The sequence below is a fragment of the Narcine bancroftii genome, chromosome 3, assembly GCF_036971445.1.
Source record: "Narcine bancroftii isolate sNarBan1 chromosome 3, sNarBan1.hap1, whole genome shotgun sequence".
Taxonomy (NCBI): Eukaryota; Metazoa; Chordata; class Chondrichthyes; order Torpediniformes; family Narcinidae; genus Narcine; species Narcine bancroftii.
This window is the reverse complement of record NC_091471.1, coordinates 332,855,566-332,876,714: the sequence shown is the minus strand read 5'-3', so window position 1 is coordinate 332,876,714 and position 21,149 is coordinate 332,855,566. Positions and strand designations below refer to the sequence as shown.

The following is a 21,149-nucleotide window of genomic DNA, read 5'->3' as shown; positions in this document are numbered from 1 at the left end:
CTGTTCTGCGCAGAGCTCCAACAGGAGGCGCCCATTGTCGTTGCACTTGCCGACGCCATGCTTGCCCAGGATTCCTGGCCAGGTTTCTGAGTCTTTGCCGACACGAGCGTTGAAGTCGCCCAGGATGACAACCTTGTCGGCTGTAGGGGTACGTTGGATGAGGTTGCGCAGGTCGGTGTAGAACTTGTTCTTTTCTGCTGGTTCCGCCTGGAGGGTTGGAGCATAGACACTGATGAGGGTGATGTGACGCTTGTTTTGAAGTGGGAGTCGCATGGACATGATTCGGTCCGAGAGGCCTGTCGGAAGGTTTTCGAGTTTGGAGGCAATGAAGCTCTTGACCATGAAGCCTACACCAGATAGGCGTCGTTCATCCGAAGGCTTGCCAGACCAGTAGAGTGTGTAGCCCGCGCCGCGTTCTTGGAAGCTGCCTACATCTGCCAGGCGGACTTCACTGAGAGCGGCTATGTCGATGTCAAGTCTGAGGAGTTCATGTGCAATGAGGGCAGACCGACGTTCAGGTCGATGGCTGTCAGTCTTATCTAGCATGGTTCTGATGTTCCAGCATGCTAGCTTGAGTTTGTGAGCATCTTGTGAGCATCTGGAGGGCTTCTCCTCCAGGAAAAACAAGGACTGGTTTGACGAAAACAGCCAGGAAATCCAGGAGCTGCTGGCAAAGAAGCGAGCTGCCCACCAGGCTCACCTTACAAAGCCGTCCTGTCCAGAGAAGAAACAAGCCTTCCGTCGCGCATGCAGCCATCTTCAGCGCAAACTCCGGGAGATCCAAAATGAGTGGTGGACTAGCCTCGCCAAACGAACCCAGCTCAGCGCGGACATTGGCGACTTCAGGGGTTTCTACGAGGCTCTAAAAGCTGTGTACGGCCCCTCACCCCAAGTCCAAAGCCCGCTGCGCAGCTCAGACGGCAAAGTCCTCCTCAGCGACAAGATCTCCATCCTCAACCGATGGTCAGAACACTTCCAATCTCTTTTCAGTGCCAACCGCTCAGTCCAAGTTTCCGCCCTGCTCCAGCTCCCTCAACAGCCCCTAAGGCTAGAGCTGGATGAGGTTCCCAACCTGGATGAGACATATAAGGCAATCGAACAACTGAAAAGTGGCAAAGCAGCAGGTATGGATGGAATCCCCCCAGAAGTCTGGAAGGCTGGCGGCAAAACTCTGCATGCCAAACTGCATGAGTTTTTCAAGCTTTGTTGGGACCAAGGTAAACTGCCTCAGGATCTTCGTGATGCCACCATCATCACCCTGTACAAAAACAAAGGCGAGAAATCAGACTGCTCAAACTACAGGGGAATCGCGTTGCTCTCCATTGCAGGCAAAATCTTCGCTAGGATTCTACTAAATAGAATAATACCTAGTGTCGCTGAGAATATTCTCCCAGAATCACAGTGCGGCTTTCGCGCTAACAGAGGAACCACTGACATGGTCTTTGCCCTCAGACAGCTCCAAGAAAAGTGTAGAGAACAAAACAAAGGACTCTACATCACCTTTGTTGACCTCACCAAAGCCTTCGACACCGTGAGCAGGAAAGGGCTTTGGCAAATACTAGAGCGCATCGGATGTCCCCCAAAGTTCCTCAACATGATTATCCAACTGCACGAAAACCAACAAGGTCGGATCAGATACAGCAATGAGCTCTCTGAACCCTTCTCCATTAACAATGGCGTGAAGCAAGGCTGTGTTCTCGCACCAACCCTCTTTTCAATCTTCTTCAGCATGATGCTGAACCAAGCCATGAAAGACCCCAACAATGAAGACGCTGTTTACATCCGGTACCGCACGGATGGCAGTCTCTTCAATCTGAGGCGCCTGCAAGCTCACACCAAGACACAAGAGAAACTTGTCCGTGAACTACTCTTTGCAGATGATGCCGCTTTAGTTGCCCATTCAGAGCCAGCTCTTCAGCGCTTGACGTCCTGCTTTGCGGAAACTGCCAAAATGTTTGGCCTGGAAGTCAGCCTGAAGAAAACTGAGGTCCTCCATCAGCCAGCTCCCCACCATGACTACCAGCCCCCCCACATCTCCATCGGGCACACAAAACTCAAAACGGTCAACCAGTTTACCTATCTCGGCTGCACCATTTCATCAGATGCAAGGATTGACAATGAGATAGACAACAGACTCGCCAAGGCAAATAGCGCCTTTGGAAGACTACACAAAAGAGTCTGGAAAAACAACCAACTGAAAAACCTCACAAAGATAAGCGTATACAGAGCCGTTGTCATACCCACACTCCTGTTCGGCTCCGAATCATGGGTCCTCTACCGGCACCACCTACGGCTCCTAGAACGCTTCCACCAGCGTTGTCTCCGCTCCATCCTCAACATCCATTGGAGCGCTCACACCCCTAACGTCGAGGTACTCGAGATGGCAGAGGTCGACAGCATCGAGTCCACGCTGCTGAAGATCCAGCTGCGCTGGATGGGTCACGTCTCCAGAATGGAGGACCATCGCCTTCCCAAGATCGTATTATATGGCGAGCTCTCCACTGGCCACCGTGACAGAGGTGCACCAAAGAAAAGGTACAAGGACTGCCTAAAGAAATCTCTTGGTGCCTGCCACATTGACCACCGCCAGTGGGCTGATAACGCCTCAAACCGTGCATCTTGGCGCCTCACAGTTTGGCGGGCAGCAGCCTCCTTTGAAGAAGACCGCAGAGCCCACCTCACTGACAAAAGGCAAAGGAGGAAAAACCCAACACCCAACCCCAACCAACCAATTTTCCCTTGCAACCGCTGCAATCGTGTCTGCCTGTCCCGCATCGGACTGGTCAGCCACAAACGAGCCTGCAGCTGACGTGGACTTTTTACCCCCTCCATAAATCTTCGTCCGCGAAGCCAAGCCAAAGAAAGATAAAGAACACTGTTTGACCTATTGAGTTTCTCCTGCATGTGTTTATCTACAATGTTCTATGTTCCCTCCCTACTGTGCTGGTCCCCTCTTGTGTATCCTTTAATCCCTCATGTCCATTTTTGTGTCTTCACATTGGCTCCAGATTCCACCATTGGCTCCAGATTCCACCAGAGCTCAGAAGTGACACAGCAGCCCTTGAATCCCCTGCCCCGCCTTCGCAACTGTGAGGGGGGTAGAATGAAAACTGTGGAATGAAGACCACCTTGCCTTGTGAATCTCAGTGACCCAGGATAGCAGCCCATATGCCCATATTGGGGATTAGGCCAACACATGATGAAGATTGTAATGTGAAATGGCCTGGAAATGGGCAGTATCATATTTTGTAGTTACCGAGTCACACAGCAAGGCAACAGGCCCTTCCACCCAAACTACCTATGCTGATCAAAATGTCTCACCCACACTGGTCCCACCTGCATAGGTTTGTCCCACCCATTCTAGACCCACCCACGGAGGTCTGCTTGTGTCCCTGTAAACAAATTCTTTCCATATATCTGTCCAATTTTATCTTAAACATTGGAATAGTGCCTGGCTTGACCACCTCCTCCGGATGCCTGTTCCATTAACCCACCACCCTTAGCCCATCACCTCAGTAATGGGAGGACTGTGGTCCTTCCCCACAGTGCCCTTGCACTGGCTGCACCAAGCCTCAGTGTGTCCCTCAACACACACTCCTGCAGCCTACAATGTGCCAGTTGGTAGCGTTCACTGACTGACATCTCAGTGCACTGAAAGACCAGTGGGTTTTGGGCAGTCCAAAGTGTGGTCTTTCACCAATTCCGAATGTCTGTCTCTATGTACGTCCCTGGGGACAGGTTGTAAACCAGAGAATCCTCTGTCACGCTACTGCGGGGGATGAACTGGGAAAAGGATTTCTGCATCCTGCTCCACACAATCTTAGTAAATCCACATTCTACAAAGAGGTGGGTGACTATCTCCACATCACCGCCATTGTCTTGGGGACGATGTGCATTATGGGTAATATTTCTGTTATTTGGGAAGTATCTGACCAGGAAGGTTCTTCCTGCTGCCAGCCAGGCCAAGTCCTGTTTCTTGGCCATGAGGCATTCCACCAGAATCAGTGAGAATCACCCCTCAGTATCCCTGTTCCTCCACATCTGCAGGATGTTCCTACCCCTGTCGTTTCCTTGTGTAATCGTCAAATTTTTTTGGACTAAATTTTTGGGTCAAATTTGGGGGGGGGTCATTTTTTACACGGGTCAAACATTTGACCGCATTAAGTACCTGCGTCATTCAAGGCATAGGGAGCTCAGGTGGCCGGGTCCAGCTGGTGAGTCCGCAATCAGGGCATCGGAATCTTGGATGGGTGAGCAGCCCAGGCGAGAGTCCGCAGTCAGGGCCTCGGGAGGTCCGGGGGTGGGCGGCTGGGGTGAGGGTCTGTGATTGGGGCCTCGGGAGCTCCGATGGGCAGGTAGCTGAGGTGAAGATCCACAGTCAAGGCATCAGGGGCTTGGATAGGCTGGCAGTTGGGGCTAAAATGGGGGTGGGGTGGGGGGTTGACTCTTACTCCGGTCATACAAAAACATTCAGTTTCTGGGCCAAACATTGGGTGGGAGGGGGCTGTTAACTATTGCACAGTATCAACGATTACACATTTACAGTAGCTCCTTCCTTCTTTCACATCCTTTACCCTAAGGGGCAGTAAGATTGACGTCTCTCACTTCCTTTTTATATTAAGGCAGCTACAGAAACTTCCAAGTATGGTGCAGTGACTGTCAAAGTGTTTTATGACAGTCAGCTCAAAAAGCTCCACGTTGAAATCTTGAATGCAGTCAACCTGATGCCACTGGACTCAAATGGTAAGGAGAAAGGCGTCACCTCAGGCCAAGGAGCCATGTCTCCCGATCCGAGCCTCTTGCTCATTGCCTCTGTGACTTCCCTGCGCAGGTGCCAGTGATCCTTATGTAGAGGTGTCTCTGCAGCCCAAGCACATCTTCCCATTGGTCGAAGTCAGAACCACGCAATGCAAGTTCAATGACCTCAACCCCCTCTTTGATGAGGCTTTCGAATTCAGGTACTGGACAAGTTCTGGGCATGTTTGTTACTCATTGTACGTCTGAACCCCGAATGTCCTTCTGGCCGATGACAGTTCAATATTCTCCTCTGCGGGCAGTCCGTTGGGATCAAGGAATAACTTGCTTCTGCTCTAATTTGGTGGCTGAAGAGGCAGACTTTCCTGGGGACGGGTGGTCATGGGGTTGCTGGTGGCTGGGGAGTTTCCCAGGTGGTTTCCCTGCTGAGCCACAGTCAGTGGGGAGGTTCATCTGTCTGGAGGAAGTTGTCTCCTCCTGCTCATCGTGTCTCACTCAACATGCCCCCATGTCTGAGCAATGACTGAGTAGCAATCAGTTCCATCACTGAAGGTATTGTCCTTCATTTGAGGAGCAGATGTCTCCTGGCGAAGGCTGATAGAACTATTCTCTCTCAAGTTCGTCATCTAATTATTGTAAGGACAACTGGACAGTATAAGGGGTGTGTGTGAGCACAGAGCGATGATGGATGTGTTTGGTGTACTTCCTCTTCAGTGACATTACCCCAGAGCAATGTTGGATGGAGGGGGCCTGCCTGTTGTTCACTGTATTCGACCACGATACATTGCTCAGTGATGATCTGGAAGGAGAGGCTTACTTCCCCCTGCATGATATCCCAGGACTGGACATCACAGAGGAAAGCCCCAATGTCACCAAGGTTCCTCAGACCCGACTGACTCTTGGCCACCCAAAGCCAAAAGGTGAGAAGAAACCTTTCTGTAGATACACTGGGCATTGACGAGGATATTGTTGATGCAGAGCTTACCTCCTCTCCTGCATTACAGGGAGCCTCTGAGAGTCATCCAAATATTGTCATAGAGTCACGCAGTGTGGAACACCGGCCCTTTGGCCCATTTTGCCTATCCCAACCAAATTGTCCCCCCCATCTGCATTTGGGCCATATCTCCCTAAACCTCTCCTATCCATGTATCCATCCAATTTTTTCTTAAACATTTTGATATTTCAACCATCCCCTCTGACAGCCCATTCCACACTCCCACCACCCTCTGCATGAAGAACTTTCCCCTAATGTTTCCCCTAAACTTCTCCCCTTTCAACCTAAAGCTATGATCTCTCATATGTATCTTCCCCAATCTAAGTGGAAAAAGCTACACACATCCACTCTCATAATCTTGTAAACCTCTATCAAATCTTCCCTCATTCTTCTTTGTTCCAAGGAATAAAGTCCTAACCAGTTTAATCTTTCCCGGTAACTCAACATCCTAGTAAATCTTCTCTGCCCTCTTTCTATCTTATTGATATCCTTTGGCGACCAGAACTGCACACAATATTCCAAATTTGGCCTCACAAATGTCTTAAATAACTTAAACGTAACATCCCAACTCCTATATTCGGTACTTTGATTTATAAAGGCTAAGATGCCAAAAGCTTTCTTTACAACCCTGTCCACCTGCGACACCACCTTCAGGGAACAATGTATCAGTATCCCTAGATCTCTCTGCTCCTCTGCACCCCTCAGTGCCTAACCATTTATTGTGTATATCCTACCTTAGTTTGGCCTTCCAAAATGCAATGTCCCTACACCCTTCAGAGGGGGTGGTCCAGGGAGTTGACAATGTCACCTGTGACACCATTTCAGGGAATTGTGTATCTCTATTCCCAGATCCCTCTGTTCTACTGCACTCCTCAGTGGCCTACTGTTTTCCATGCATGTCCTTTCTTGGTTTGTCCTTCCAAAATGCAACATCTCATGCATATCTGCATTAAATTCCACCTGCCATTTTTAAGCCCATTTTTCCAGCTGGTTGCTCTGCAAACTCTGCAAGCCTTCCTCGCTGTCCTCAACACCCCCAGTCTTGTGGCATTTGTAAACTTCCTGATCCAATTTATCATATTATCATCCAGATCATTGATATAGACAACAAACAACAACGATCCCTACACGGACCCCTGAGAAACACCACTAGTCACAGGCCTCCACTACCACTCTCCATTTACTCCCACACTGCCAATTACGAATCCAGTTTACAACCTCTCCATGGATACCTAGTGTCATAACCTTCTGAACTAACCTCCCATGTTGGACCTTGTCAAAGGCTTTACTAAAGTCCATGTAGTCAACATCCACATCCTTCATCTACCTTTTTGGTAACCTCCTCGAAAAACTCTACAAGATTTTTTAAACACGAATTACCACACTCAAAGCCATGCTGACTGTCCTTAATTAGCCCGTAACTGTCCAAATACCTATATATCTTATCTCTCAGAACTCCTAATAATTTACCGACTACTAGTGTCAAGCTCACTGGCCTATAATTACTTGGTTTATTTTTGGAGCCTTTTTTAAACAACGGGACAACGTGAGCTACCCTCCAATCCTCTGGCACCTCACCCATGGTTAAGGACATTTTGAATATATCAGCCACGACCCCTGCAATTTTCTACATTAGTCTTCCTCAAGGTCTGAGGGAATATCATATCCAACCGGGGGATTTATCTACCTTTATTTGCTATAAGGCAGCAAGCACTTCCACCTCCTTAATCTCCATATATTCCTTGACCCTTCTGTTTGTTTCTCTTCCTTCCTTATGCACTCTACTCTGCCAGTTTCCCGAGTAAATACTGATGCAAAAAAACTGTTTAAGATCTCCCCCATTATATGAGGCTCCACACATAGTTGACCACTCTGATCCTCTAGGGGACCAAATTTTCCCCTTACTCTCCTTTTACTCTTAATATACTTGTAGAACCCCTTCAGGTTTACTTTCACATTAGGGGTTAACTGGGCAATTTGCCCAGAGAGTGCCCCATTCACAAGGCAGGTTGAAAGGGTCGGATCTGGTCAGCTTCGTCCAAAGTCATCTGGGTCCCTGCCCTACCTCAGAAGGAGTCAGGGAACCCAGTTAAACTTACTCAGGACACGTCAACTGGCGGCTTGAACAGCAAAATGGCTGACATGGTTACTCCTGTGACATCAGTGGGGTGGGGGGGAAGTGTAATTGCTGGTGGGGGGGACGGGAGATTAGTTTGCATGACACATTACTTACCGCGTCATCGTGGGGGTGGGATCCTCCTTAAATTGCTGGGTTTGCGAATTACTGGGGCTATCCCTGCTCATTTTAAAAGGTGCTGGAGGCCCCTTTGCCTCACTAATCGCATCTGGCTCCTAGGCGGACTACCCGGGTGCCTCAGTTTAAAAGCACATATTATCTGCCAGAGCAACCTCCTGTCTTTTTGCCTTCCTGATTTCTTTTTTGAGTATTTTCTTGCATTTTCTGTACTCTTCAAGTACCTCATTAGCTCCTTGTTGTCTACACTTGCTATACTTCTCCTTCAGTACAGCGTCAGGACCATCAGCTGGATGCACTTCTCACATTTGCAGTCATCAGGGAAATTACCAACTTCCCTAACAATCCACATCCTACCAGAGGAGTATTCCTCTGCCCAAGGCTCTATATCCATACAATCCCTATCCATCCCACTCTCTCCCCGTCCCACTCTCTCCCTGTCCCACTCTCTCTCCATCCCCCCCTCTCCCCGTCCTCCTCTCTCCTTGTCCCCCTCTCTACCCATCCCATTCCCTCTCTATCCCCACTACACGATCACTCTCTCCCCGTCCCCCTCTCTCCCCGTCCCCCTCTCTCCCCGTCCCCCTCTCTCCCCGTCCCCCTCTCTCCCCGTCCCCCTCTCTCCCCGTCCCCATCTCTCCCCGCCCCCCTCTCTCCCCGTCCCCCTCTCTCCCCGTCCCCCTCTCTCCCCGTCCCCCTCTCTCCCCGTCCCCCTCTCTCCCCGTCCCCCTCTCTCCCCGACCCCCTCTCTCCCCGTCCCCCTCTCTCCCCGTCCCCCTCTCTCCCCGTCCCCCTCTCTCCCCGTCCCCCACTCTCCCCGTCCCCCTCTCTCCCCGTCCCCCTCTCTCCCCGTCCCCCTCTCTCCCCGTCCCCCTCTCTCCCCGTCCCCCTCTCTCCCCGTCCCCCTCTCTCCCCGTCCCCCTCTCTCCCCGTCCCCCTCTCTCACCGTCCCCCTCTCTCCCCGTCCCCCTCTCTCCCCGTCCCCCTCTCTCCCCGTCCCCCTCTCTCCCCGTCCCCCTCTCTCTCTCCATCCCCCCTCTCTCCCCGTCCTCTCTCTCCTTGTCCCCCTCTCTATCCATCCCATTCCCTCTCTATCCCCACTACACGATCACTCTCTCCCCGTCCCCCTCTCTCCCCGTCCCCCTCTCTCCCCGTCCCCCTCTCTCCCCGTCCCCCTCTCTCCCCGTCCCCCTCTCTCCCCGTCCCCCTCTCTCCCCGTCCCCCTCTCTCCCCGTCCCCCTCTCTCCCCGTCCCCCTCTCTCCCCGTCCCCCTCTCTCCCCGTCCCCCTCTCTCCCCGTCCCCCTCTCTCCCCGTCCCCCTCTCTCCCCGTCCCCCTCTCTCCCCGTCCCCCTCTCTCTCCGTCCCCCCTCTCCCCGTCCTCTCCCCGTCCTCCTCTCTCCTTGTCCCCCTCTCTACCCATCCCATTCCCTCTCTATCCCCACTACACGATCACTCTCTCCCTGTCCCCCTCTCTCCCCGTCCCCCTCTCTCCCCGTCCCCCTCTCTCCCCGTCCCCCTCTCTCCCCGTCCCCCTCTCTCCCCATCCCCCTCTCTTCCCGTCCCACTCCCTCTCTATCCCCACTACACGACCACTCTCTGTCGACTATCCTGTTCGTGTGGCTCCTGGGGGAGATGAAAACCAAAGTTAAAAAAACGCAGTGAATTTCAGGAAAAAACGTAGGAAAATTTCTCCCCAACTCCCTGGTGGCAATTGATGCAAGCTCCAGGAGATCACTGAATGAGATGCACTTCCAGAATACCATTTTAAATATTATGTTGTTGTTTTGACCAATAACCAAAAGAAAGGCAAAGAAAGAAAACTAATCCTCCTCTTTGCCACTTCTCCCTCTGGGTCTCTCCCTCCTGGACTTCTCTCCATGGCTGCCGCTCCTCCAACCAGGCCTTGCCAGGCCTGGGCTCCGCGCCGCTCTTTGCTGGGCCTCACCGGGTCTGGAATCTTCAGCGGGCCTCTTCAGCCAGGTTACTCACCAGTCCTCTTACTCTTCTCCCGTGATCAGACCTCCCTCCCTCATTTCCCTCAGCTCACTCTTCCCACTCTCTGTACGCAGGCCACTTGCCGCCTCGATTCATCGGAGCTCTCACCTCGTGGTCTCACCGGGCCTCATGCTTTTAAAATATTTATATTTATTGCATATTATGTGGTTGTTATTTGCAGTGTATCATGTATGTATATGTGTGCACCATGGTCCAGAAAAACTCTGTTTTGACTGGTTGTACATGTGCAGTCAGATGATAATAAACTAAATAAATTTTTAATTTAGACCTACAGCACAGTAACAGGTCCTTTCGGCCCATAAGCCCATGATTCCCAATGACACCCCATTAACCAACACCCCCAGTTCGTTTCGAGTGGTGGGAGGAAATCGGAAGCCCTGGGGAAAACCCACTCAGGGATGGGGAGAAGGTACAAAATTTTTACAGGCAGCGTGGGATTTGAACCCCTGTTCCATTCGCTGACACTGTGTCAGCATTGCGTTCACCACTTTGCCAACCGTGATGCCCTTAACTTGAATCTGAACCCAAGCAAAGTTGTGATTAAACCAGAGAACGCTGCCGCACAGAAACAGGCCCTTCAGCCTATCTAGTTTATAATTCTGCCATCCCATTGACCCGCACATGGACCATAGTCCTCCACACCCTTCCCATTCCATCTGCCTGTCCAAATTTTTCTTAAACATCAAAATAACTTCAGCTGGCAGGTCATTCCACACTCCCACCACTCCCTGTAGTTCTGGACATCCTTGGGCCTTAGGGATCCATTCTTTTATAAACTCCCTCATATTCTTGCCTTCTTCATCTTCCTTAAGGCCCACTATCTTTATGTTATTTCTTCTGTTATAATTTTCCATTATATCTATTTTTTGGGCTAGTAATTCTTGTGTCTCTTTAGTTTTTTTATTTGATTTCTCCAATTTCTTTTTTAAGTCTTCTCCCTCCATTTCTGCTGCTATTGCCCGTTCTTCCATCTTGTCCATTTTTTTCCCCATTTCTGTTAAGGTCATATCCATTTTATTTATATTCTTTTCTGTGTTGTTTATTCTTCTTCTTAAATCATTGAATTCCTGTGTTTGCTATTCTTTAAATGACTCCATGTATCCTCTAACAAGAGCAAGTATATCCTTTACCTTGCCTTTCCCTTTATCTATTTCACTGTATTCTTCCTCTTCTTCTTCCTCTAGGTTGACCATCTGTTGTTTCTTTGATGCCCTTTCCTCCTCTTCTTTCTTGTTTCCATTGTCTTCTGTGGTTTCTTCTTGCTGCAGGTGTTCTGCAGCTGTCGTTGCCGGCTGTGGAGATCGACTCCCCAGCTGGTCCCCCCTCCCGTCGGTGTGTTTTTTTTCATGCGCATCGCGCATGCGCGACTCCTCGCGCTTGCGCGGTTGCGCACTTTTACTCGGCTCTGTGAGCCATTGTTGTAGTTCTTTTTCTACCGACCTGAGGTAGTGGGCTCCTCTCTCCACAGCGGGCCTCTTCGGACAGGTAAGGCCTTCACCTTTTTCCTCCGTTGTCTTCTCTTCCTCTCTTCTTTCCGTTGATTTTGATTTTTCTCCTTTTGTCTCCATCTTCTTTCCACCTTTATACTCACTTTTCTTTAACTTGTATTTCTGTGCCTTTGTATTTTCTCTTGTTTTTCCCGACTTTTCTGGAGAGGGCTGGAGTTCACCGTCCGGCCACTACTCCATCACGTGACTCCCTCACTCCCACCACTCCCTATGTGAAGATGTGCCCCCTCATGATCGCCCTAAATATCTCCCCAACTCTCTGGTGGCAATTGATGCATGCTCCGTGTCCGTGTCTCACTTAACTGTAACTATTTCATGGCTAAGCAAGACATCTTTCTCGGCAGAAGATGATATTCTGAAGCTGCTGGAGACACGGAAAGGAGACCGGGAAGCTCAGGCCTTCATTAAGATCCGAAAGCAACGGGAAAAGAAATCGATGGAAATATAGCATTTGGTTCAGCCCTGGGGGAGAAGCACGGTGACAGGGCATGATGACAGGAGGGAACCGGGCACCCTGGATTTGACCGTGCATCCACTAACCAACAGGGTCGACAGGAGGGAACCGGGCGCCCTGGGTTTAATCGTGCGTCCATTAACCAACGGGAACCAGGCAGCTTGGCCCACTTGCCAGCACAACAGGGAGAGAGAGAGAGATGGGCAGTGTATCAGTAATTACCAGTGCACTGGTTGAGTACCTAGGGACTGGGACGTTGACAAATTGTGGGACTGAATGTTCACAGGTTAGCATACGTAGACTGCAACATGACCCCGTTTCTCACGTCTGCAGTGCCGCTGTTGAATTCCACCATGCTTTGTCAGAGATTCTGCCCTGGACTTGGTTTCTTCACAAAATCACCTCTATTCTGAAATCATTCTCTGTATTTTGATGCTTTTAACAACCAGGAAAAAATTAGTTGTACAGCACGAGGGATTAACTGTGGTTTCATATGTGTTTTAAATGTTTTATGTAAAAAAGGCAAAGTTTGTTTTTGGATTCAGCTCTAATTCAGCTGTAGCCCCTTGCACTGTGTGCAGGGCATGTGTCACTCAGGATGGGCCCTGCCATTCACCCCACTCTTGGGTGTGACCTGGATGGGCCCTGCCTTTCACCCCACCTTTGGGTGTGACCAGGATGGGGGCCTGCCATTCACCCCACCTTTGGTGTGACCAGGATGGGGGCCTGCCATTCACCCCACCTTTGGGTGTGACCAGGATGGGGGCCTGCCATTCACCCTGCCAGTGGGTGTATAACCAGGGTGGGCCCTGTCATTCACCCCATCCTTGGGTGTGAGTCAGGAACCTTAAATTTCCTTCAATGCAAAAAATATCTCTATCTCTCTCACTTTTACCTTATAAATACATTTAGTCAGTCAGCCTCGACCATTTCCCAGGGCAGAGAACTCCACCCTCTGGGAAAATCAATACCACCTCACCATCTACAAACTTGCTGTTGTGCAAGTGTTCAACCCTTGTCTTGTCATAAAAGAGTTTTGTTTCTGAGATCGGACACTCACGTCTCATCTCTGCCACAAACAGTCAAAAAAAATGTAATTTGTTGTGATTAAGAATTTAAATCTCCTTTCTCTCTGCTGTATTTAATCTCCCTCCCCTCAAAGATGCAACACTGTATAACATGGTCAATACGTTCCAAACAAGGTCAGTGTGATGGAAAACCGCACTGTTCAAAGCATTATTACATTATACTTTAATGACATACATTCCAACTCTATAATATTTATTATTTTACCTAGAACTCTTATGCAAACAGGTGTATAAAATATTTAAAAGGGATATATAAAACTGAAAAATTACCAAGATGTTTATTGGCAATAAGTGAACATTGTTTATTTAAGAAAATGTTTGTCTAATGTCGTTTGCACCTTCTTTAATCTTTTTTCCATCATGAATATCTCTATAACATTGAATAGCAGTTTGCAATTCTTGCCAAACTCTAACATCTCTCTCGACGTTTGGTTCTACATCCACAAGGTCATCACCAGCATTGCTGATTTTTCCAATAAACGTTGATAATTCCTCTGAGGTGAATTCTTGGCTCTTTATTTTGCAGCTGATCCATTTCATCAGGTTCACTTTTTTTTTATTTTTTAATTTTTTTATTTTTCACACCATAAATCACATTAGCCATGATATACACTATTTCTTTTTCACACATATACAGTGACTTTTTCTCCCCCCCCCTTTCCTCCCAAACCACCCCCCCCACCCCCCCCTCTCATCCATTTTAGGTATACAATCTAGGTTGCATTAAGCCAGTCAGACAATGTTGTCATTCAACAAAATTACACCAGAAATTCTACTGTTTTAGTAGTTTCTTCCTTTTAATTTGGTTATGTATTCCATTAATATTTAAAGACATATAGTTCAGCGTAGCCCTTTTATATTTTGTTTATCTTCTCTTTCCGTTTTTCCATCATTACCTTTCCTCCTTTTCCATTTCTGTTTTCTTATTTTCAACTCTTTATAAGACAACATTCCTACAACATCCGACATTTTCCTTATTCTCCTATTTCTATCTTATTTATCCCCAATCTCCCCTTCCCCTCCTGAGTTGTCCTTTATCCCTTGTCGGACAACCACATCTCCCCTCTCCATTTGGATTTGCGAATCCACTCGCAAGCATCAACTGATTTTGCAGTGACCGCTATTTCCCCCCACCCCGCCTCCCCCAGAAAAGATTTCACTTTTCATATGTCACAAAGGTCACTCTTTTAATTCCCTCCTTATTCTCTCTATTCCATTACCTTCCCTTATTAATTCTTGTCTATACTATCTATATTTTCCTCTAAGTACAGATACATTCACGTATGCTCATTGTCTCTATTCACTCTTATACCTCTTTACCCGCATACATATCAATCGTGATCATTTTAACTCTCATTACCCGTCTTCCTCCCTTAGTCTATTTTTGTAATTGTTCTGCAAATTTTCGTGCTTCTTCTGGATCCGAGAATAGTCTGTTTTGTTGTCCTGGAATAAATATTTTCAATACCGCTGGATGCTTTAGTATAAATTTATACCCTTTCTTCCATAAAATCGCCTTTGCTGTATTGAACTCTTTTCTCTTCTTTAGGAGTTCAAAACTTATATCTGGATAAATGAAGATTTTTTGCTCTTTATACTCCAGTGGTTTGTTGCCCTCTCTTACTTTTTCCATTGTCTTCTCCAGTACCTTTTCTCTTGTAGTATATCTTAGGAATTTTACTACAATAGATCTTGGTTTTTGTTGTGGTTGTGATTTAGTGGCCAATACTCTATGTGCCCTTTCTATTTCCATTTCTTGCTGTAGTTCTGGACATCCTAGGGTCTTAGGGATCCACTCTTTTATAAACTCCCTCATATTCTTGCCTTCTTCATCTTCCTTAAGGCCCACTATCTTTATGTTATTTCTTCTGTTATGGTTTTCCATTGTATCTATTTTTTGAGCTAGTAGTTCTTGTGTCTCTTTAGTTTTTTTATTAGATTTCTCCAATTTCTTTTTTAAGTCTTCTACCTCCATTTCTGCTGCTACTGCCCGCTCTTCCATCTTGTCCATTTTCTTTCCCATTTCTGTTAAGGTCATCTCCATTTTCTTCTGTGTTGTTTATACTTTTTCTTAAATCATTAAATTCCTGTGTTTGCCATTCTTTAAATGACTCCATGTATCCTTTAATAAGAGCAAGTATATCCTTTACCTTGCCTTTCTTTTCTTCTATTTCACTGTACTCTTCCTCTTCTTCTTCCTCTGGGTTGGCCATCTGTTGTTTCTTTGGTGCCCTTTCCTCCTCTTCTTTCTTGTTTCTATTGTCTTCTGTGGTCTCTTCTTGCTGCAGGTGTTCTGCAGCTGTCGTTGCCGGCTGTGGAGATTGACTCCCCAGCTGGTCCCCCCTCCCGTCGTTGTGTTTTTTTTCATGCGCGGTTGCGCACTTTTACTCGGCTCTGCGAGCCATTTTTGTAGTCCATTATTTACCGACCTGAGGGAGCGGGTTTCTCTCTCCGCAGCGGGCCTCTTCGGACAGGTAAGGCCTTCACCTTTTTCCTCCTTTGTCTTCTCTTCCTCTCTTCTTACCGTTGCTTTCGATTTTTCTTTTTTTGTCGCCATCTTCTTTCCACCTTTATACTCACTTTTCTGTAACTTTTATTTCTGTGCCTTTGTGTTTTCCTTTGTTTTTCCCGACTTTTCTGGAGAGGGCTGGAGTTCACTGTCCGGCCACTACTCCATCACGTGACTCCTCCCCCCTCATCAGGTTCACTTGAACGCGAATTAACGCATTGGGGCATGTTCTCACAGTCCAAAGTTTCAAATCCCAGAGCTTTTCCAATCTCCACAATGTCCTGAGGGACATTTTTAAACTAGTGGTATCACTTGGTCAAAGATCATGTCGAGCAGCTCTCATGTTGCTTGCTGTCACTTCAAGCCATGGTTTACTGATGTTTTTGACTGCGCTCTTGATGTTACACCCTTTCCAAAATGGTGTTAAAGCTATAGGATTTTCTCATGTTGTAATGGCTTGAGAAGATGTTTGCCGCAACATAATGAAAAAATTACAGAGTAGCCACAGCCTTCCCACTCAGAGTCTAGAGCGATACTAATGCAAGTTAAAGAAGGTGAATGAACGCAGCCAAGGAGCGAGCATTGTTGCTGACACATTAAATTATTGTCCCTCTGTTGGTAACCCAGTATTAAATCTGGGGCTAGTTTCGTGGGACTGCGGGAATGACATAATCTGTTCATGGAGGCAGCTGACCCCCTTCGGGACCGGATTCAGCCCGGTCCGTGATATACCACTCCCACTTTACGATGGAGGACCTCTGGGCCCAACCCTCTTCATGTGTGGAATCGGGGGACTTGACCCACCACATTATTGGCAGGTGGGGGTGCAGGATGACAGGTTCGGTGCCTGTTTGGTGGCGAGAAGTGCCAGGTAGCAGGCAAGCAGCTGGCTCTCGAATGGAGTGTAGCGGGTGGCACCCTCAGGTAGAGACTTGGTCCAGAAACTGAGCGGGATTCTGCACCCTTGGGTCTTCTGCCAAAGGCTCCATTCGGCAACCATCTGGTGGGGTGAGAGTGGCAGTGCCTGCTCCACAGCCTGTTTTGTTGTTTTAAAGGCAGCCTGTCGTTCTGGACCCCAGAAGAATGTGGCTTTCTTATGGGAGACTCTATAGAGTGGTCTGAGAAGTTGCCAGAAGCCTAGGAGGCCCACAAATCTCTGGGTGTCCATTTTATTTGAGGGGACAGCAAAGTTTACCATCTTTATTTTTGACTTTCTCAGGAATATCCCTTTGTCCTGAGAGCCATTGAGTCCCGAGGAACAGAACATTCTGGCTAGGGGTCCATACCTGGTTCCTGAGGGAGATTCGCCTGTGAGGGGCCTCTGAACAGTGATGTAATGGACAATTGACTCCTCTGGGAGAGGTTGAATAGGTTGGGCCTTGCAGCAGATTAAGCTATGGCAAATAGGGTGACTGTGGAATGAGTCTTGTCTCTCGCCCCAAGTAACTGCAAATTGTTCTTGTGAGTTGAAATGGAGAGGAATGGAAATGGAATTCTTGTTGCAGGGTCTGTACTGTGGGCTACAGACAATCTTGGAGGGAGGGGGACAATGTCTGGTTCCCCTTTACCTGCCCATGCATTCTCTTTTTTTTTTAAATTTTTTTATTTTTCACACCATAAATCACATTAGCCATGATATACACTATTTCTTTTTCACACATATACAGTGACTTTTTCTCCCCCCCCCCTTTCCTCCCAAACCACCCCCCCACCCCCCCCTCTCATCCATTTTAGGTATACAATCTAGGTTGCATTAAGCCAGTCAGACAATGTTGTCATTCAACAAAATTACACCAGAAATTCTACTTAGTCCATTCTTTTCTTTCCTTCTCCTTCCATCAACTTAGGTAATGTTTGTCCCCGGTAGGTTTTCGCTATTGTATTTAATGTAAGGCTCCTATACTTGTTCGAATATTTCAATATTATTTCTTAACCAATATGTTATTTTTTCTAATGGAATACATTTATTCATTTAAATTTGGTAGTTTCTTCCTTTTAATTTGGTTATGTATTCCATTAATATTTAAAGACATATAGTTCAGCGTAGCCCTTTTATATTTTGTTTATCTTCTCTTTCTGTTTTTCCATCATTACCTTTCCTCCTTTTCCATTTCTGTTTTCTTATTTTCAACTCTTTATAAGACAACATTCCTACAACATCTAACATTTTCCTTATTCTCCTATTTCTATCTTATTTATCCCCAATCTCCCCTTCACCTCCTGAGTTGTCCTTTATCCCTTGTCGGACAACCACATCTCCCCTCTCCATTTGGATTTGCGAATCCACTCGCAAGCGTCAACTGATTTTGCAGTGACCGCTATTTCCCCCCACCCCGCCTCCCCCAGAAAAGATTTCACTTTTCATATGTCACAAAGGTCCCTCTTTTAATTCCCTCCTTATTCTCTCTATTCCATTACCTTCCCTTATTAATTCTTGTCTATACTATCTATATTTTCCTCTAAGTACAGATACATTCATGTATGCTCATTGTCTCTATTCACTCTTATACCTCTTTACCTGCATACATATCAATCGTGATCATTTTTACTCTCATTACCCGTCTTCATCCCTCAGTCTATTTTTGTCTTTACCCACATACATATCAGTCGTGATCATTTTAACTCTCATTACCCGTCTTCCTCCCTCAGTCTATTTTTGTAATTGTTCTGCAAATTTTCGTGCTTCTTCTGGATCCGAGAATAGTCTGTTTTGTTGTCCTGGAATAAATATTTTCAATACCGCTGGATGCTTTAGTATAAATTTATACCCTTTCTTCCATAAAATCGCCTTTGCTGTATTGAACTCTTTTCTCTTCTTTAGGAGTTCAAAACTTATATCTGGATAAATGAAGATTTTTTGCCCTTTATACTCCAGTGGTTTGTTGCCCTCTCTTACTTTTTCCATTGTCTTCTCCAGTACCTTTTCTCTTGTAGTATATCTTAGGAATTTTACTACAATAGATCTTGGTTTTTGTTGTGGTTGTGGTTTAGAGCCCATGCATTCTCAAATGTAAACTTGCCCCTGTTAGTATAAACTTTGATCCCTAGAATGCAGTCAGGGAAAGGCACTACTAAGACAGTTACAGTTACAGATGTGTGTAGCCTCAGTTTCCCCCGGGCAGAAGTGGGCAATGGAACAAATGTGCCGGGGGCTCTGGCCTTCATCCTATAGGAGGGAGGTGGTGGTCTTCCACCCCATGGGTGAGGGTACCTGCTGCCGCAGATGGGACAGTTCCTGTCTCAGCAGGTCTCTGAGCTCAGCCCTGAGGGCAGGAGAGACTGTTTCCAGTGAGGGAGAATCAGAGACAGTGTCGGCAGGGGCAGCACTAGGCTTTATCCTAGGGTGGTTGTAGGCTTTCCCCTGGTCATTTCCATCCCTCTCCCCCATAAATCTCTTTCCACAGGGTGTAAATGGTAGAGATTGAGATCTCTTGTATGGTCCATCCCTGTGTGCAGCAGATCCAAGAACAGCTGTCTGTCCGTAAAGTGGGGTGGGAGTGGGTTTCCAGTCCTTACTGCTGGCCTACAGACCTGGGTGGGTGCCCCCCTCCCCACTGCATGTATTCTAGCCCTTCCACGAGGGTAATGGGATCCCACACGGTCTTCCCATTAGCCGGTGTCATGATGGGCAGGACCGCTGACTTTAAATCTGATGTGTGGTGGTGACCAGGTATCCTGCTAGTGTACCGGTCACCTGGGTATTTTTAAAAAAGTTACGGTCACGGGCTCCCTGGTCGATGCCATTGACCAGCGCCCACTCTCCATTAACCCGGGTGCCCTCATTGACTGTACCCCATTCTGGGCGCCCGTGTAGATCCTACTCCAGGAGGGTGGGGGACCAGACCCTCACTGCAGTCACTACCTGATCCAACAGGGTAATGCCTTCCCAGATCTCTGACTGTGGTGCCCAAAGGGCATTGTTGATGCTTTGCTGGTCAGAGAGGTTCCCCAGGGCACTGCCTCTTGACAAGTGAGGCTCAAATTGGGGGCCCCCCATCCCACAGCAGCAATGTGGCCAGATGCTCATCCGGCTGTTGGCGTTAGCGATCCGCCAGCTGCGTCAGCTCCTTTGGGGAGAAATCCCACGTCTCTGTAGTTTCAGTGTGGACCAAGGGCATGACCCCCGTGGCTTGGTCATCTGCATTCTCCTCCTCTTAGCGGTGGACCTGCGTCCAGGTGGTGATGGGTCGAGCATGCAGGGATTCGGGTGCATAGTGGGAAGGGTGGCTTCTCGGTCAACCCTCCTCATCACTGTTTAACCATATATCTCCATCCCCCAGCCATGCGTCCAGCATGTTACAGTGCTGGACCAGGGCTTGGATTTGTTGTGGGTCTGGCTGGGAGCCAGACCTGAGGGCTGCCCGTATCTGCTGCAGCTGTTTTAGTCCATAGGCGACTTCAGTCCCCCTCACCTCAAGATCATTGGCTCGAGCCTGGGCAGCCTCCTGCAGCGTGCAGCAGCGCTGTGTGGGAGTGTGGGAGTGGACAGTGTGGGAAAGCAGATAGTATGAGAGTGGACAGTGTGTGGGAGTGGACAGTGTGGGATTGGACAGTGTTTGAATAGACAATGTGGGAGAGGACAGTGTGGGAGAGCAGACAGTATGGGAGTGGACAGTATGGGAGAGCAGACCATATGGGAGTGGACAGTATGGGAGAGCAGATAGTATGGGAGTGGACAGTGTGTGGGAATGGACAGTGTGGGAGAGCAGACAGTATGGGAGTGGACAGTATGGGAGAGCAGACCATATGGGAGTGGACAGTATGGGAGAGCAGACCGTATGGGAGTGGACAGTATGGGAGAGCAGACCGTATGGGAGTGGACAGTATGGGAGAGCAGACCGTATGGGAGTGGACAGTGTGTGGGAATGGACAGTGTGGGAGAGCAGACAGTATGGGAGTGGACAGTATGGGAGAGCAGACCGTATGGGAGTGGACAGTATGGGAGAGCAGAGCGTATGGGAGTGGACAGTATGGGAGAGCAGACCGTATGGGAGTGGACAGTGTGTGGGAATGGACAGTGTGGGAGAGCAGACAGTATGGGAGTGGACAGTATGGGAGAGCAGACCGTATGGGAGTGGACAGTATGGGAGAGCAGACCGTATGGGAGTGGACAGTGTGTGGGAATGGACAGTGTGGGAGAGCAGACCGTATGGGAGTGGACAGTATGGGAGAGCAGATAGTATGGGAGTGGACAGTGTGTGGGAATGGACAGTGTGGGAGAGCAGACAGTATGGGAGTGGACAGTATGGGAGAGCAGACCGTATGGGAGTGGACAGTATGGGAGAGCAGACCGTATGGGAGTGGACAGTATGGGAGAGCAGACCGTATGGGAGTGGACAGTGTGTGGGAATGGACAGTGTGGGAGAGCAGACAGTATGGGAGTGGACAGTATGGGAGAGCAGACCGTATGGGAGTGGACAGTATGGGAGAGCAGACCGTATGGGAGTGGACAGTATGGGAGAGCAGACCGTATGGGAGTGGACAGTATGGGAGAGCAGACCGTATGGGAGTGGACAGTATGGGAGAGCAGACCGTATGGGAGTGGACAGTGTGTGGGAATGGACAGTGTG

The 21,149-nt window shown here is 48.3% G+C and overlaps 1 protein-coding gene across 1 annotated transcript in view; it reads left to right on the top strand.

The window, feature by feature from the left end:
• unc13d (unc-13 homolog D (C. elegans)) overlaps nucleotides 1-13,568 on the top strand; it is a 147,178-nt gene extending 133,610 nt beyond the window's left edge. Inside the window, exons 30-33 of the mRNA XM_069923281.1 lie at nucleotides 4,623-4,743; nucleotides 4,832-4,958; nucleotides 5,470-5,675; nucleotides 11,873-13,568. Of these exons, the coding sequence (XP_069779382.1) occupies nucleotides 4,623-4,743; nucleotides 4,832-4,958; nucleotides 5,470-5,675; nucleotides 11,873-11,976 (558 nt within the window). The 3' untranslated portion in view covers nucleotides 11,977-13,568. The remainder of the gene's footprint in view (nucleotides 1-4,622; nucleotides 4,744-4,831; nucleotides 4,959-5,469; nucleotides 5,676-11,872) is intronic.
• Nucleotides 13,569-21,149: the final 7,581 nt, after the last annotated feature.